This window comes from Pelophylax lessonae (assembly GCF_965119305.1).
Source record: "Pelophylax lessonae genome assembly, chromosome: 8".
Classification (NCBI taxonomy): Eukaryota; Metazoa; Chordata; class Amphibia; order Anura; family Ranidae; genus Pelophylax; species Pelophylax lessonae.
Window position 1 is genome coordinate 286,624,021 of NC_138775.1, and position 18,640 is coordinate 286,642,660.

General features: G+C 46.6%; 1 protein-coding gene across 1 annotated transcript in view; it reads left to right on the top strand.

Annotated features, from left to right (window-relative positions):
• The window catches only part of FYB2 (FYN binding protein 2), a gene marked incomplete at its 3' end in the record, with an annotated part of 130,337 nt that overhangs the window by 20,676 nt on the left and 91,021 nt on the right, over window positions 1–18,640 (top strand). Inside the window, exons 2-3 of the mRNA XM_082266372.1 lie at window positions 10,756–11,905; window positions 14,551–14,730. Of these exons, the coding sequence (XP_082122498.1) occupies window positions 10,756–11,905; window positions 14,551–14,730 (1,330 nt within the window). The remainder of the gene's footprint in view (window positions 1–10,755; window positions 11,906–14,550; window positions 14,731–18,640) is intronic.

Genomic DNA, 18,640 nt, shown 5'->3' on the forward strand with positions numbered 1-18,640 from the left:
CTCCTCCTTCTACCTCCTCACTCTTCTCCTCCTCCTTCTTCCCTCCTTCTCCTTCTCCTCCTCCTCCTTTCTCCTCCTTCTCCTTCTCCTCCTCCTCCTTCTCCTTCTCCTCCTTCCTCCTTCTCCTCCTCCTTTCCTCCTCCTCCTTCTCCTTCTCCTCCTCCTTTCCTCCTCCTCCTTCTCCTCCTCCTTTCCTCCTCCTCCTTCTCCTCCTCCTCTCTCTCCTCCTCCTCCTCCTCCTCCTCCTTTCCTCCTCCTCCTCCTTTCCTCCTCCTCCTTTCCTCCTCCTCCTTCTCCTCCTCCTTTCCTCCTCCTCCTTCTCCTCCTCCTTTCCTCCTCGCGGCGGACAGATTGGACCCCTGGCTGACACTTTTGGGGGTACCAGTGACATTACTACAGTAATCGGTGCTAAAAATATGCACTGTTACTGTAATAATGACACTGGCAGGGAAGGGAATAACGCAGTAAGTGATCAAGGGGTTAAATGTGTACCTAGCGGTGCCTACGTCGGTTCGCGCAGGAGGGCTGCCTTGCTGCAGTATAACTGCGGCGGGCAGTCCGAAAGCGGTTAAAGTTCCCTTGTCCCCTTGTGCTTGCACACATACATAGGTCACGCCCACATATGTAAACGGTGTGTACACCACACATGTGAGGTATCGCCAGGAACAATATAGTTAGAGCAATAATTCTAGCCCTAGACCTCCTCCAGGACTCTAAACTAGTAACCTGTAAAAAAAAATTTAAAGCGTCGCATATGGAGATGTTTAAGTATCGTAAATTCCGCGAGCGTGAGTAATTATAAAACTTACATATTGGGTATCTATATACTCGGCATGATATCTTCTTTTATATTTTACCAAAAAATGGGTTATAATAATATATAATGGGTGTTTTTTTTTTTTTGCATAAAAATTCAGTTGTATTGTTTCTAAAAAGAATGTGTTTGAAAAATTGCTACGTAAATACCGTAGGGAAGATTTGCTAAAACTGGAACACTTAGAATCTGGTGCAGCTGTGCGTGGTAACCAATCAGCTTATAACCTCAGCTTGTTTAATTAAGCATTGGCAATAAAACCTGGAAGCTGATTGCTTTTCTATGCAACGCTGCACCAGATTTTGCACTCTCCAGTTTTAGTAAAGTAAATAATATGTTAAAAAGTAAATAACCTCTCATGCCAAAAACTGCAACCCTCACCATTTTATTATCTAGTGCCCCTGCTTAAAAGTGTATGTATGTGTGTGTGTGTATATATGTATATATAGATATAGATATATATAGATATATATATATATATATATCTAAGAGAGAGAGAGAGAGAGAGAGAGAGCAAGAGTGTGTGTGTATACAGTATCTCACAAAATTGAATACACCCCTCACATCTTGGTAAATATTTTAATCTATCTTTTCATGTGACAACACTGAAGAAATGACACTTTGATACAATGTAAAGTAGAGTGTACAGCTTGTATAACAGTGTAAATTTGCTGTCGCCTCAAAATAACTCGACACACCCCCATTAATGTCTAAACCACTGGCAACAAAAGTGAGTACACCCCTAAGTGAAAATGTAAGAATTGGGCCTAATTAGCCATTTTCCCTCCCCGGTGTCATGTGACTCGTTAGTGTTACAAGATCTCAGGTGTGAATGGGGAGCAGGTGTGTTAAATTTGATCGCTCTCACTCTCTCATATTGGTCACTGGAAGTTCAACATGGCACCTCATGGCAAATAACTCTCTGAGGATCGGAAAAAAAAAAGAATTGTTGCTCTACATAAAGATGGCCAAGACCCTGAAACTAAGCTGCAGCACGGTGGCCAAGACCATACAGCGGTTTAACAAGACAGGTTCCACTAAGAACAGGCCTCGCCATGGTCGACCAAAGAAGTTGAGTGCATGTGATCAGTGTCATATCCAGAGGTTGTCTTTGGGAAATAGACGTATGAGTGCTGCCAGCATTGCTGCAGAGGTTGAAGGGGTGGGGGGTCAGCCTGTCAGTGCTCAGACCATACGCCGCACACTGCATCAAATTGGTCTGCATGGCTGTCGTCCCAGAAGGAAGCCTCTTCTAAAGATGATGCACAAGAAAGCCCACAAACAGTTTGCTGAATACAAGCAGACTAAGGACATGGATTACTGGAACCATGTCCTGTGCTCTGATGAGACCAAGATAAACTTATTTGGTTCAGATTGTGTCAAGCGTGTGTGGCGGCAACCAGGTGAGGAGTACAAAGACAAGTGTGTCTCGCCTACAGTCAAGCATGGTGGTGGGAGTGTCATGGTCTGGGGCTGCACGAGTGCTGCCGGCACTGGGGAGCTACAGTAAAGACAGCTGACCGTTCTTCTCCCTGGAATGATCAGAGCTTCTGTGATCCTTCTATACAGGATCACAGGGGCTCTGTGATCATTTCACAAGCCACATCCCCCCCCCCCCCACAGTTACAGAGTTAGAATCCCTTCCCTAGACTCACATTTAACCCCTTGATCACCCACAGTATTAACCCCTTCCCTGCCAGTGTCATTATTACAGTAACAGTGCATATTTTTAGCACTGATTACTGTAGTAATGTCACTGGTCCCCCCAAAAGTGTCAAAAATGTCAGTTAGGGGTCCGATCTGTCTGCCGCAATGTCGCAGTCCCTCTAAAAATCGCAGATTGCCGCCATTACTTGTAAACAAAAAAATAAAAATGACACAAATCTTTCCTGTAGTTAGTAGACGTGATAACTTTTGCGCAAACCAATCAAAATACGCTTATTGTGATTTTTTTATTTTTTATTTTTTTCATATATATATATATATATATATATATATATATATATATATATATATATATATATATATATATATATATATATATATATATATATATATATATATATATATATATATATATATATATATAATTTTTTTTTTTTTTTTTAAATATGTAGCATTTTGGTAATGTTATATAGCAAAAATTCTTTTTTAGAATTGTTGCTCCTTTTTTGTTTATAGCGCAAAAAATAAAAATCGCAGAGGTGATCAAATACCACCAAAAGAAAGCTCTGTTTGTGGGGAAAAAAGAACATCAATTTTACTTGGGTACAGTGTTGCATGACCGCGCAATTGTCCATTAAACTAACTCTGTGCCAAATCGCAAAATATGGCCTGGTCATTAAGGGGGGACTATCTTCCGGTCCAGAAGTGGTTAAAGATGATAGTTTTTTTAATCCATAAACATTTTTTACATGTAGGAGCGTAAAGTCAGAGTTGGCCTGGGCAGGAAGAAGTTGAGGAAAATTCCCCCCCTGGAATCCACCAGGGTCTGGGTACCAAACTGGGAGATCCAACCAAAACCCATATATACATTATCCATTCTGCATGGACCAGCCCTTTAAATGATTAGTTAATCATTATATGCTGTTGGTCGGTTTGGGACATCTTCACCTCCCACAAATGACTCTAAAACCCTTGTATCCCATAATAACGGCAGACAATAATCCGCTCTGTTCTACAAACCTCAGGCTTGTTTTTTCATAACAAAGTCAACAAAGCCATTGTGTTTAGCCAACAACGTTGCGGCCACCGAGGTGCCTCTATATAGAGGAGATGGCAAGGCTGCTGGTGCCCAACCAGCCGCCAGCGAGGAGGCGATTCACTGCGGTATCCCCCGAGGTGGAGAAAATCGAACAGGTTTGGATGTCTCCCATCAAGCTTTTATCTTTTGTATCTTTTATGTATTCTGTAACTTTAGACTTATAATGTTCTTGTTTTGTTAGAGCAGGAAAGTCTAAGAGCCCATTCAGAGTAGCGCGACTTGTCAGCCTGACAAGTCGCGCCGAAGTCGCGGTCCATTTGAGTAGTACAGGACCCGTTCTAATAGGAGCGACACAAGTCGCTCCGACTTAGAAAAAGGGTCCTGTACTACTTTGGGGCGACCTGGAGGCGACTTGCATAGACTTCCATTATGTTAAGTCCGTGCAAGTCGCGCCGAAGTCGCGGTGCACGCGACTTCACAGGTCGCCCCCCGAAGTCGGATCGCCTCAGTGTGAACCGGCTAGGACCTCTGTTGGGATTTTATTATGAAAAGATAAACCACTCGACCTCCCCCCTCATGACCATTTTTTGCTATTCAGCACTGCACTACTTTAACTGGCAATTGTGCAGTCATGCAACACTTTACCCAAACCATCCATCATTTTTTTTCACCCAAATAGAGCTTTCTTTTGGTGATATTTGATCACCACTACGGTTTTTTTTATTTTATAAACAAAAAAAGACTGAAATTTGGGCGGGGGACCCCGGATATTTTCTACTTTCTGCTATAAAACCTATCCAATAAAATTAAATTTCTTTATAAATTTAGGCCAAAATCTATTCTTCTGCATGTTGCAAGTGCTGGCATTGTTTGGGGGCTGATTCTGCTAACACTGTGTTATTGGGCATAGCACTTGTGGGTTTAACAAGTAATTTTTTATATAATTCTCCATTAAGGGGGTGTGACAGGGGGTGTGTCCTATGCCTACATACATTTGCTAATACATTGCCATCTCAAATCCAGGTATACTAGTGTCCCCAATAGCATAGTAAGATCCTGATCCGTACAGACACTATACTAGTAATGACATCTAAACGACTTAGTGTGACTGCGATAGTGTGGCGGAAAATATGGTGCTAACTGACACTGGCTGGGAGAGGCACTAACTGACATCGGTAGTGACACGAATACAGTAGGATGACCAGACGTCCCCCCGACCAAGTCTGTCCCCAATTTTGTCCGTGGCTTAAGGGCCGGTTTAATGTAGACTGGGCATCCCATGCTGGCTGAGAAACAGCCTGGTGGCTCAGGATGCCGACGCCCCCTGCTGGACGGTCTCCCTGACCCTCCTGCTGCTGTTCAGTGGAGGAGAGGCAGAGTCAAAAATTGACAGTGTGGAGGGCTGAAACTGGGAAGGGAGCAGATGGGTCTGTTTGTACACAGGTGAGGGCAGTGGGGGGGGGGGGGAGGAGGGGTCAGAGCTGATGCAGCTGCATGGAGAGTTTAGCTGTTGTGGGGGAAGGGCTAACAGGTGGCTGCAGATATAATCTGTGAGAGAAGGGTGCAGAGGTGAGCTATGAAAGAAGTGGGGGCAGAAGAGTGCTCTATGCATAGCAAACCTCTGAACCCTGTCTAACACCCTCCCGTATATTATGTAGTCCTGTACCCAGCGCTCTGTGTATTTATGCAGCCCTGTACCCACTGCCCTATGAATTATGCAGTCCTGTGCTCTGTGTAGTATGTAGTCCTGTGCCCAGTGCTCTGTGTAGTATGTAGTCCTATACCCAGCGCTCTGTGTATTATGTAGTCCTGTGCCCTTCGCTCTGTGTATTATGTAGTCCTGTGCCATTCGCTCTGTGTATTATGTAGTCCTGTGCCCAGCGCTCTGTGTATTATGTAGTCCTGTGCCCTTCGCTCTGTGTATTATGTAGTCCTGTGCCATTCGCTCTGTGTATTATGTAGTCCTGTGCCCAGCGCTCTGTGTATTATGTAGTCCTGTGCCCTTCGCTCTGTGTATTATGTAGTCCTGTGCCATTCGCTCTGTGTATTATGTAGTCCTGTGCCCAGCGTCTGTGTATTATGCAGTCTTGTGTCCTTGATGGGGAGATTGGCCCCTCTATTTGTCCTAATTACCATTGTCACTGGGAAAGAAGATGAGGGGAAATCCAACATTTTACCACTGTTACAAAACCAGAAATAGAGGCAAAAACTGCCAAAGGGGGGCTGTATCTTCTGAAAGCCGAGACCCAGGAGAATAACCTGGTCGTAGTCAGGGGCTGACTGGTAACTTTACAAGCCAGAGGCTCATGGTGCAGCGACTCGGCCCCCCTCCTGACACCCATTCCAGGCAAAGCCTCTACTCCAGGTACTCTCTACTCACTGGCCAAATCTGGGTACCCAACCTGGCCAGCAGGGGGTGATTGGGGGGAGCAGGGACAGCTTGGTTGGGGCTGGCTGGGGGAGGAGAACCTCCAGTGGGTCATGGAACCGGCCTTTGCTAAGACACAGTTTATACCATCCATGCTGGGGGTGGGGGGGGGGGGGGGGAAGGCGTGGGCCAGCGCTCTGTCCTCGTCTTTATCCCACACTCAGTAGGTCAGCGGTGGGGACTTTTTACTTCTCTTCTCCAGGAATCCTTTAGGCATGTCCGTGGCAGAAGTGGTGCAGCCTTTTTACAGGGCATCAGAGCGGCCCAGGGGGCAATTGCCTCCCTGCCCCCTGGCCCAGTCCTCCCCTGGTTGTAGTTGAATTTTTTTATGTTGCTTAATATTTGCGCAGAGATTTATCAAACCCATATTTTCAGGAAAAAACTCACAAATTAATTTTACTACAATGTTATTCCCAATTTTTGGAGATTTTCTCTTAGGCAAGATCAGGCGTTCTTTGACCCTATTGACCCCATTGACTGACAGACCAGCATCAGTGGGCAAAATTACTGGAACCAATCCCCCTGTGGCCCTCCCTGTGTTTACAATGCTTCAGTTTGTGATTAAACGGGGAGCCTCTGTACAGAGCACTTCCTGTTCATTCACCCTGCAGCTGAGACTGCAGAGAAAGGATTGAGGAATCTGTATCCTCAATCTCTTTCTCGGCCTTAAAAACAAGACATTGGGTGTCTGTTTAGACCTTTTGATACTTCACCAAAAACATACACACCTACCAACCGCCCCACGCATATTTACTGCAGCAGGGCAGCTCAGCTGCGCATAATCCCATAGATCTACGTGATTATGTGCACCCGGTCTCAGCGGCGAGCGCGCATCGCTAAACCCACGCTCCTGCTGTGATTAGACACAGCAGGAGACAGACCGCGGAAGGAGCAGGGTTGATCGCCGCCGGCTTCCTGCAATCTTCTGATAAAACTGACAGGAGAGCCGCCTGCTTTGTGTCCCAAAGCCCCCCCCACCCCTCACAGTTAGTAAGCACATTTAGGCTTACAATGAACCCCTTCCTTGCCAGTTTTATCTATACAGTAACAGTGCATATTTTTAGCACTGATTACTGTAGTAATGTCACTGGTCCCCCCAAAAGTGTCAAAAATGTCAGTTAGGGGTCCGATCTGTCCGCTGCAATGTCGCAGTCCTGCTAAAAATCGCAGGTGGCCGCCATTACTAATAAAAAATAAATAAGTCCAAAAAATCTATCCCATATAGCGTTTGTAAACGCTATAACTTTTGCGCAAACCAATTTTACCACTTAAGCCCCGGAGGATTTGGCTGCTAAACGACCAGGGGGTATTTTGCGATTCGGCACTATGTGACTTTAACGGACAATTGCGCGGTCGTGCGACGATGTACCTAAACGAATTTGACGTCCTTTTTTTCCCACAAACAGAGCTTTCTTTTGGTGGTATTTGATCACCTGTGCACTTTTTACTTTTTGCGCTATAAACAAAAAAAGAGCGTAAATTTTGCAAAAATAACAATATTTTTCACATTTTTTTTATATGAAATTCCCCAAAAAAAAATGGTAAAAAAAATTGCAAAAAGCGTATTTTTATTGGTTTGCGCAAAAGTTATCGCGTTTACTAACAAAGGGAAAGATTTTTGTCATTTTTGTTGTTTTTTTTTTTTTTTTTAACGCGTAATGGCGGCGATCTGCGATTTTTTTTTTTTGCGGTACTTCGACATTGTGGCGGACGGATCGGACCCTTGACTGACATTTTTGACACTTTTGGGGTTACCAGTGACATTTCTACAGAAATCAGTGCTATATATATGCACTGTTACTGTAAAAATACACTGGTAGTGAAGGGGTTAACTTTATTTGGGAGGGAGGGGCTGTGTGTGTCCCTAGGGGCGTGCTTTCTACTGTGATTGGCTGTGGCTTGCTTTCTACTGTGATTGGCCGTGGCTTGAGCTGTAAGGACACTGATCAACGGTTCTACATAGTAGATCCGTCTGATCAGTGTTTTTACACCGAGGAGAATGACCGTTGGCTTGTTTACACAAGCCGCCTGACTTTCTCCCTCTCCCCCGACGATCGCCGAGTGACCGGCGGACATCGGGTCCGCCAGTCACACGCGCGGGGGGGTCCGTGACCGTGCGGGAGCGCGCTCGCTCCCCAGACCCTCCCAGGCTAGTGACGTTAATTAACGTCACTCTGCCTGGCCGGGGCTGACCGCCGCAGTAAATTTACTTGCGGCGGTCGGCAAGCGGTTAAATACGCTTTTTTTTTTTTTTTTTTACCAAAAATATGTAGCGGAACACAAATTGGCCTAAACTAATAAAAAAATGTTCTTATTTTTTTTTTAATTTTTATTGGGAATGTTTTATAGCAGAAAGTAAAAAATATTGTGTTTTTTTTTTTTTTTTTTTTTTTCAGAATTGTCGCTCTTTTTTTGTTTTATAGTGCAAAATCCAAAAACCGCAAAGGTGATCAAATACCACAAAAAGAAAGCTCTATTTTTTTGGGAAAAAAGGACATCAATTGTATTTTGGGTACAGCGTCGCAAAACTGCGCAATTGTTAAAGTAACGCAGTGCCAAATCGCAAAAAATGGCCTGGTCATTAAGGGGGTAAAACCCACGGATGTACAGGGGGTCTCTGCCGGCCCCCATGGATGTACAGGGGGACTCTGCCGGCCCTCATGGATGTACAGGGGTTATTCTCACCGCTATTCTGGGTGCATGAATGAGTTGATTTTTTTCATGTGGTTGAAGCCACCTGTTGGGCTTGGTTCACTGTCCTGTCAGCTAGGCTGTACAGGGCCCAGGCCCCATAAGTTCAACAGGGTGGGGCCAGCCCAGCAGGAGTGGGTGCAATTACTGTAACCAGTCCCCCTGTGGCCCTCCCTGTGTTTACAGTGCTTTGGTTTGTGAATGAACATGCAGTGAGCCTCTGTACAGCATGCTTTCTATTCATTCACCCTGCAGCTGAGGCATCTGTGTCCTCAATCTTCTCTGTCTCAAAAATGAGTTGGGTGTCTATTTAGATCCCCTGCTATTTCACCAAGGGGACACACACACAGCGGTTTAAAAAAAATGTAAACATTTTAAAAAACTAAAATTGTAAAAAAACTATTTAAAAAAATCATAATTAACTTGTTGCCGACCGCCCGCCGCACTTATACTGCGGCAGGCAGCCGCTCCTGCGCGCCTGCAGCTAGGGGCGAGCGTGCGTCGGCGCACTCCCACCCCCGCTCGTCCCCGGGGACTCAGATGAACGGGGCAGGCCGCCCCGTTTGCTGCCTGACACCCGCAATCGCTCCCCCGCTGAGAGAGGACGGGCAACTGTTGTAAACATAGCTGACCATTCTTCTCCCTGGAATGATCACAGAGCTCCTGTGATCCTTCTATGTAGAAACACAGGTCTCAGTGATCATTTCACAAGCCACACCCCCCCAGTTAGAAACACGCCCCTAGGTAAACATTTAACCCCTTGATCACCCACAGGGTTAACCCCTTCCCTGCCAGTGTCAATTTTTACAGTAACAGTGCAGATTTTTAGCACTGATTACTGTAGTAATGTCACTGGTCCCCCTAAAAGTGTCAAAAATGTCAGTCAGGGGTCTGATCTGTCCGCCGCAATGTCGCAGTCCTGCAAAAAATCGCAGATCGCCGCCATTACTAGTAAAAAAAAAAAAAAAAAAAATTACATCTTTCCCGTAGTTAGTTGACTCAATACCTTTTGCGCAAACCAATCATATACGCTTATTGCGATTTATTCATTTATTTATTTTTACCAAAAATATGTAGCAGAAAACAAATTGGCCTAAAATGTTAAATTTTGATTTTTTTAATTTTTTTTTTTTTTTTAAATGTTGTATAGCAGAATGTGAAAAATATTGTTTATTTATTTATTTTTTTTTTTTCAGAATTGTCTTTTTTTTGTTTTATAGCGCAAAAAATAAAAATCCTACAGGTGATCAAATACCACCAAAAAAAAGCTCTATTTGTGGGGAAAAAAGGACATCAATTTTATTTGGGTACAGCATCGCATGACCGCGCAATTGTCCATTAAAGTAGCGCAGTGCCGAATCGCAAAATATGGCCTGGTCATTAAGGGGGCAAATCCTTCCGGTCCAGAAGTGGTTAAGGCCCATTCTCACAGGTATTTTAGTTACATGAATGAGTGATTTGTTCATGTGGCTGGAGCCACCTGTTAGGCGTGGTTCACTGTTCCTGTCAGCTAGGCTGTACGGGGCTCAGGCCCCATAGGTTCAACAGGGGGACCCAGACCAGCATGAGTGAGACCAATCCCCCTGTGGCCCTCCCTGTGTTAACATTGTTTCAGTTTGTGGATAAACAAGGAGCCTTTGTAATTGTACAGAGTACTTCTTGTTCATTAACCCTGCAGCTGAGGCTGCAGAGAAAGGATTGAGGAATCTGTGTCCTCAATCTCTTTCTCTCAAAGGAGACGTTGGGTGTTTAGACCCCTGATATTTCACCAGGACCCATCATTTTCTACAGAAGCTCTGTGCACATGTGCCAGGCAGACACAGTGGCAGTGACCCCCCCCTACTGAGCATGTGTGGGGTGTACACAGGGTGAGCGGCAAAACTGCTATTCATAGGATGAGCTGCCGAGTAAAAAAGAAGGAAAAAGGGCATTAAAAATTAAGAATTTGGGGAACGCACAAAAAATTATTTGAGGGGATTGGTGTGGAGCTCAATGTAATGAGCGGTTTTCGGGTTTACAAAGGTTGATGTGTAATAGTGCTCTGCAATGACAATGATACAATATTTCACCATATAATCGAAACTGTTCTAATCCCATACATGTCTGTTTTCCCTTAAGGAACAACCTTCAGATTTCAAATCAATCCGTGACAAATTTAAAGACCCCGGCTGCTCCAACATCCCCCCAGCCAACCCTTCTCGGCCACGGAGCATATCCAATGTGCGCTCTAACCCAGTCTTTTGTGAGGTCATCTCCGCTTTAGAGAACAAACCTAAGCCTGTACCACCACTGATCGCCAGAAAACCTGACGTGGCAGCTAAGCCAAGTCTGGCAGTGCTTCAGAGACAATCCTCTGAGAACAACTCGCAACAAAACATGAGGCTGAGTAAGGGATTTAGACAGACCCTCCATATTACAGACCCCCCACAGCCCAGTGGGAAAGGGGTGTGTTCAAGAAGTCCACAATCCTATAGACAGTCCTGGTCGGCTTCATCGAATACAAACTTTCATCCAAGTCCGGACATCAACCAATCTAACAACCAGGAATGCTATGAGGTTATTGATGACTCTTTTACATCTTCAACCTCCGGGAAACCTCAAATTCCCCTAAAACCCAAGATCTCAAATGTTTCAAACCTAAGGTCTTCCCAAGCAAAGGAGACCAATCAATCTGACACCCAAGATTGCTACGAAGTTGTTGATGACTCCATAAGGGCAAAAGCAACACAATCCCGTCCAGTCTTGGCTCACTTATCTCAAGCTTTACCCTTTTCAAAGAAAACCTCTTCTCCTCCAGTGAAGGAGACCCACCAGGTGGATGCACAAGATTGCTATGAAGTTGTTAACGACACCCTGAAGACGCCTCCAACTTCTTTCTCTGCAAGGTCTTCTTTTGTTGGGTCAGAGATGAGCCAGCCTGATGGCCAAGAGTGCTATGAAGTAGTGGATTCCAATTTTCATAGCCAGGCAGAACGTCTGCCTCCCATCGGTGGAAATCCTCAACTTCAAGACTCCTTTCCATACCCAGTGCCTCCCCATAGTGCAGAGATGTATGAGATTGTTCAGCAAGACACTTATGAAGCTATCGACAGTAGTCTTGACATACTCTTAGAACCTCCATCACCCTTCAATGATGCTCAAAAACCTCAAAATAACTCTCCATCCACGAACACAATTCCTAAACCCTCAAGATCCATGGAACCCAAGCAAAAAATCTCTTCATCTGATCAAAGTCCAAACAAAGTGGACAAGTCACCCAAACCACCTGGTAGGTATTCCTCACTATTTTTCCAAAGAGGTGGTGGGAGGTATCGGTACAGAGAGAGCAGAATTGCAGCTGGTGTGTTCGCCTTTATGCTATGCTACCATTCAGCACAGCAGGGATGATGAAATCCCAAGAGTATCAATTGAACCTCCCCATTAACTCCAATGCTTTTGAAAAAATTGATAATCTAGCCAAAATAATGTAATGCAAATTCACAATTTTGCTCATCCTTAATGAAATGGCTTTCCGCTAAAACACGTTCTTTCTGATTTTGGATGGAGTGGCGAAGGATCAGAACCTCTGTCTGGTTTATCTGCTATTCATGGCTTCATTGGAAAGCTTTCCTCTGACTCCCTGTCCTGCTGACAGTGTTTTACCAAACAGGAAGTGAGGGGAAATCTCCAACAGACAGAAAAAATGATTTTCTTTAATAGTGTATGGTAGGGGTCTCCAAACTATGGCTCCCTGGGCCACATCCGGCCCTCTACAAGATTTTACCCAGGCACAGCAACTGTCCATTGAAATACACCGGCTGGCTGGCAGTGGATGTGATTGGCGTATCCACTGTCAGCCAATCATATCCCTCCCACACTCCCTAGTGCCCGTCCTCTTTTCCTTTCACTATAGTTGGTTGCTAGGATTGCCAGCCTTCACCTCCCTGGGTTCTGCTCTGCTGGCCCCCATGGATGTACAGGGGGAGTCTGCCGGCCCCCATGGATGTACGGAGGGACTCTGCCGTCCCCCATGGATGTACAGGGGGACTCTGCCGTCCCCCATGGATGTACAGGGGGACTCTGCTGGCCCCGTGGATGTACAGGGGGACTCTGCTGGCCCCGTGGATGTACAGGGGTACTCTTCCGGCCCCCATGGATGTACAGGGGGACTCTGCCGGCCCCCATGGATGTGCAGGGGGACTCTGCCGGCCCCCATGGATGTGCAGGGGGACTCTGCCGGCCCCCATGGATGGACTAGGGGACTCTGCCGGCCCCCATGGGTGTACAGGGGGACTCTGCCGGCCCCCATGGGTGTACAGGGGGACTCTGCCGGCCCCCATGGGTGTACAGGGGGACTCTGCCGGCCCCCGTGGGTGTACAGGGGGTCTCTGCGGGCCCCCGTGGGTGTACAGGGGACTCTGCCGGCCCCCATGGATGTACAGGGGGACTCTGCCGGCCCCCATGGATGTACGGGGGGACTTGTTGGCATATGGATGTATGGGGGGACTCTGGTGGCCTCTCATGGATGTATGGGGAGGGGGGCTTTGCTGACAAACATGTATGTTTGAAGGGGCTCTGTTGGAACTCATGGATATTAGGGGGCAATCTGCTGGAACCCATGAATGTACATGGGGGCTCTGCTTGCACTCAGGGGTGTGCAAGGGGAGGGGGCCACTGCTGGCACCCATGGATGTACAGGTGGGGCTCTGCTAGCACAGCTGGATGTACAGGTGGGGCTCTGCTGGGACCCTTGGATGTAAACTTTTTCTTTTTTCAGCACATGAATATTTGTAAAATATACAATGTGAACAGTTTGGAGACCCCTGATTCAGAACAGAAAAAGGCTTCAGCAAAACGGAGCAAAGAAGTCCCAAATAAACTTGAGCCCATCAGTGACTCCCCCCCCCCCCCCCCCCCTGCATCCGAGTCCCTATCAGAGCCTTCATACAGGGCCTTAAAGCTACCCTTACTACAGACTCCCTCCTTACATTGGACTCACCCTTTACATCAGGTGGCTGGATTAAATCTTGCCGCAGGCCGTAGTTTGGAAACCCCTAGTTTAGACCTATAAATGCGTGGTAATCATGATATCCGCTCTGCTTGTTAATATGGCCTATATGGGTGGGAGGCCTCATGTCTGCATTTTATATCTGCCCATATATTGCATTGTGGTGTGGTTTTAAAGATGGCGGGTCCTCCTCCTTAGCAGTCAGTGTGTTAATAGTACTGGTAGGACTTAAAGCGGAGTTCCGGCCTCAAAAACGACTTTGGGCCATCAGCTTGCTGACATTCACCTGCAAAAGAAATGGATAGTCCTGACTTTTTTTTTTCTTTACTTACTTTGTTTTTGAAGAAAGTATACTCACCTTCCTTCTACTTCCTCCCTCTGCGGCCACGGCCCACGCCGTCACTTCCTGCTTGCGTTGACTCCTGGGAACTGAACGTCATTGCTCCCAGGAGTCAATGCGCCTGCACTGGGCCCGCTCTTCAGTTCCGGTGCAGGCACATCATTCCTTGCTAAACAGCTTCTGGGCATGCCCAGAAGCTGTACAGGGATGATGCACCGGCCCTGGAAGTGACAAGCGGGGCCGGTGCAGGGCATTCTGGGACGAAGAGGACGCCCTGGCTTCAGCTGCCCACACCTGAGATGGCAGCGCTGGACAAGAAATTTTCAAGGAAAGTATTACTTCTAAAAGGTAAGTGCGACCTGGGACAGATCAGAGGCTATCCATTATGAAATGCACTAGCCCTGACTGTCCCAGGGGGATTTTTATTGAAAAAACGTTTCCGAGGCCGGAACTCCGCTTTAAATCCCTGGTAGGGATCAGCAATAAAGTTGTCCCAACATTGCTATACATGTATATCTAGTTCAGCTGGAAGTCTAATATTTGCTCATTGTCAGGATGTAAGACTGAATTGTTGACTTTCTTGTAGATGTGAAAAGCAAACCGAAGTGGCATATGCATTGGAGTAAGACACCGAGGGAAAAATCTTTACCTTCTATCGAATCCCTTGGACTGCCGCCATCCAAAGAGCCCAGACCCCCACAGGTGGACCTCACTCGCTATTGGTCTGCAGCTCCACCATGTAATGCGGTGCAGCAGAGCCCTGCAGGTGGGTAAGGGGAAGATTTGGGGCTTTATGTTGCCAAATAAAAGCAATGTTTTAGTTAAAAAAAAAAAATGAAAACCTCATATAACCTTCACTTTACATCAGCTAAATGCATTCCAAGTGCATCAAACAAAAAGGTGTGCAAAGTCTTAAAGTTTTTATTTATAAAACAGCCACAACCCAGGTAAAAAGCCTCTTTCCTGCAAGTGTGTGGCAGGGTTGGACCTTGTGTAGAAGCAGTGGCCTCTTTGCAGAGGTCCAATATACACTCTGCTAGGTCAGACCTATAGCTCTGCAACCAGCAAAGTTCATGCTCCCTGCTGATTGGAGAGCTCTGACTCAACAGGGAGTATGTTGGACCTCTGCAGAGAGACCCAAGTAAAAGGCCTGTTACCTGCCAGCATGTTGCAGAGTGGGACTTTGTGGAGAAGCAGTGGCGTCCTTGCAGAGATCCAACATGCCCTCTGCTATGTTAGACTTATAGCTCTTTCCTGACTCAACAGGGAGTATGTTGAACCTAAGAAAAAAGTCTGTTCCCTGCCAGCATGCTGCAGAGTGGGACTCGGTGTAGAAGCAGTGGCCTCCTTGCAGAGATCCAACATGGCCCCTGCTAGGTTCAAACTAAAAGCTCTGTCAGCATGCTACAGAATTGGACTTTGTGTAGAAGCAGTGGCCTCCTTGCAGAGATCCAACATGCCCTCTGCTAGGTCAGACATATTGCTCTGCCCTGACTCAACAGGGAGTATGTTGAACCTAAGTAAAAAGTCTGTTCCCTGCCAGCATGCTACAGAGAGCGACTCGGTGTAGAAGCAGTGGCCTCCTTACAGAGATCCAACATAGCCCCCACCAGGTCAAACTTATAGCTCTGCCAGCATGCTGCAGAATTGGACTTTGTGTAGAAGCAGTGGCCTCTTTGCAGAAATCCAACATGCCCCCTGCTAGGTGAGACCTATAGTGCCGCAACCAGCAAAGTTTGTGCTCCCTGCGCATTGAAGAGCTCTAGCTCTGACTCAACAGTATCTGACCTCTGCAGAGAGACCCAAGTAAAAAGCCTGTTCCCTGTCGGCATGCTGCAGAGTGGGACTATGTGTAGAAGCATTGGCCTCTTTGCAGAGATCCAACATGTCCTCTGCTAGGTCAGACTTATAGCTCTGCCAGCATGCTGTAAAATGGGACTCTTAGTGGCCTCTTTGCAGAGATCCAATGTGCCCCCGCTAGGTCAAACCTATAGCTTTGCAACCAGAAAAGTTCATGCTCCCTGCCGATTGGAGAGCTCTGGCTTTGACTCAACAGGGGGTATGTCAGACCTCTGCAGAGAGACCCAAGTAAAAAGCCTGTTCCCTGTTGGCATGCTGCAGAGTGGGACTATGTGTAGAAGCATTGGCCTCTTTGCAGAGATCCACCATATCCGCTGCTAGGTCAGACTTATAGCTCTGCCAGAATGCTGCAGAATGGGACTATGTGTAGAAGCAGTGGCTTCTTTGCAGAGATCCAACGCGCCTTGCTAGGTCAAACCTATAGCTCTTCAACCAGCATAGTTCATGCTTCCTGCTGATTGGAAAGCTCTGGCTTTGTTTAAACAGGGAGTATGTCGGACCTCTGCAGAGAGACCCAAGTAAAAAGTCTTTTCCCTTTTGGCATGCTGCAGAGTGGGACTTTGTGTAGAAGCAGTGGCCTCCTTGCAGAGATCCAACATGGCTCCCGCTAGGTCCAACCTTATAGCTCTGCCAGCAAGCTGCAGAATTAGACTTTGTGTAGAAGCAGTGACCTGTTTGCAGAGATCCAACATGCCCCCTGCTAGGTCAGACCTATAACTCTGGCTCTTACTCAACAGGGAGTATGTCGGACCTCTGCAGAGAGACCACGGTTTCCACACAGAGAATGAAGCATTATTCACACAGGTGGCAGTAAAAACAGACAGTTGATTCACATTTTTACCCCTCTGACCGACCACCTAGATTGTGCAATATTGGCAAGGGATCTAGTACATATTCCCACAATGCTTTGCGCCGTGGCAAAAATCATTCAGCATGTGGCAGGCAGCATCACAATCAGATGCGACCCATGCAAGAGAATGGAGCTGTGCTGCAACCACAAGCCAGATGCTTAGCTTGCAGTTGCAGGGTGGTATTTATTTATTTTTTTAAATCCCCCTTCCACTGGCTATTCAGGAAGTAGCAATCTCGCCTTATGGATACCTGGCAGCAGGGCCGATCCTCAGAGGGTGCACAGGATGCCCTCCAGCCCGTCAGCAGCAGCGGCTCCGATTTACTCGCACATTGCTTCAGAATGTGTTCCTGACGGCCGAGACCCTCTTGTTGCACCGGTGGCCTCTATTGCCCGCACTGGTTGCTAGGCTCGCCTGGGGTCTAGCAACCAGTGACAGCACGAGGAGGAGAGCACCTCGGAGGCTGAGGCCCCAGCATTCAGGGGGGGAAGGAGGATTTAAATACTACCTCCTCCCCGCCTAGGAGATTTTGGCTCCATCCACCTCCTCCCTCCATCTTCTCCAGAGCAGCTGCATGCGCCTCTCAGAGGGAAGGGAGGAAGAGTCGTCCTGCACCTGCCTGAGGTGAGGCGGATTATATAAAACATGTGTGTCATTAGGGAGCATGAGCTGGCAGCAGATGACACCTGCAGAGGGATGGAAGGAGGTCACAAGGATGGATCTCAGAGACTTGTAGTCCCTCACTTTTAAGGACGTTACCCCCCCTCCATAAGTGAAGGACTACAGATCCCAACATGAACCCCTCAGCGCTTAGGATGTATCACACCACTCCCCCCTAACTAGTAAAGGGCTACAGGTCCCACTGTCCCAGCATGAACCCCTCAGAGCTGAGGATATTGCTCACCTCAACTAGTGGAGGACAACAGGTCCCAAGTCCCAACAAGAGCCCCTGAGATTAAAGAATGTGATTCCCAATCCTCCCCCCCCCCCCCCCCCCCAAAGTGAAGGGCAGAGTCCTGGTGATGTCATCACTTGGTCTCTACTCTTCTCTATGCAATGCAGGCAGAACATTTCTGGTGGGAGGTGCCAGCAGGGTGCTTTGATGTTTTCCGGAAGCTATGTACAGCATCCTTCCAACCCCTCCCACTAGTCAGGATCTGTCTGCATTGCATAAGGAAGCACAGATGCCTCAGTACTCCTCTCAAGAGCCCTCAGTCCTGATTTAAGCAATGGGAGGAGTTTTGCAAATATCAGAATGCCTACCAATTTATAAAACTCTGGTCCGAGTCCGACCGCATCTGGAGTATTCTGTCCAGTTCTGGTCGCCAGTCCTCAGGAGGTGGAGAGAGTCCAGAGAAGGGCAACTAAACTAATTAGGGGATTGGAGGACCTTAATCACTTAAGCCCCGGAGGATTTGGCTGCTAAAAGACCAGGGGGTATTTTGCGATTCGGCACTGCGTGAATTTAACGGACAATTGCGCGGTCGTGCGACGCTGTACCTAAACGAATTTGACGTCCTTTTTTTCCCACAAACAGAGCTTTCTTTTGGTGGTATTTGATCACCTGTGCGATTTTTACTTTTTGCGCAATAAACAAAAAAAGAGCGTAAATTTTGCAAAAATAGCAATATTTTTCACATTTTTTTATATGAAATTCCGCAAAAAAAAAATGTAAAAATCAAAATTTTTTAACCTTTTCGGCCAATTTGTTTTATCCTACTTATGTTTGGTAAAAAAAATTGCAAAAAGCGTATTTTTATTGGTTTGCGCAAAAGTTATCGCGTTTACTAACAAAGGGAAAGATTTTTGTCATTTTTGTTGTTGTTTTTTTTTTTTTAACGCGTAATGGCGGCGATCTGCGATTTTTTTTTTTTTTTTTTTTTGCGGTACTGCGACATTGCGGCGGACAGATCGGACCCTTGACTGACATTTTTGGGGGTTACCACTGACCTTTCTACAGTAATC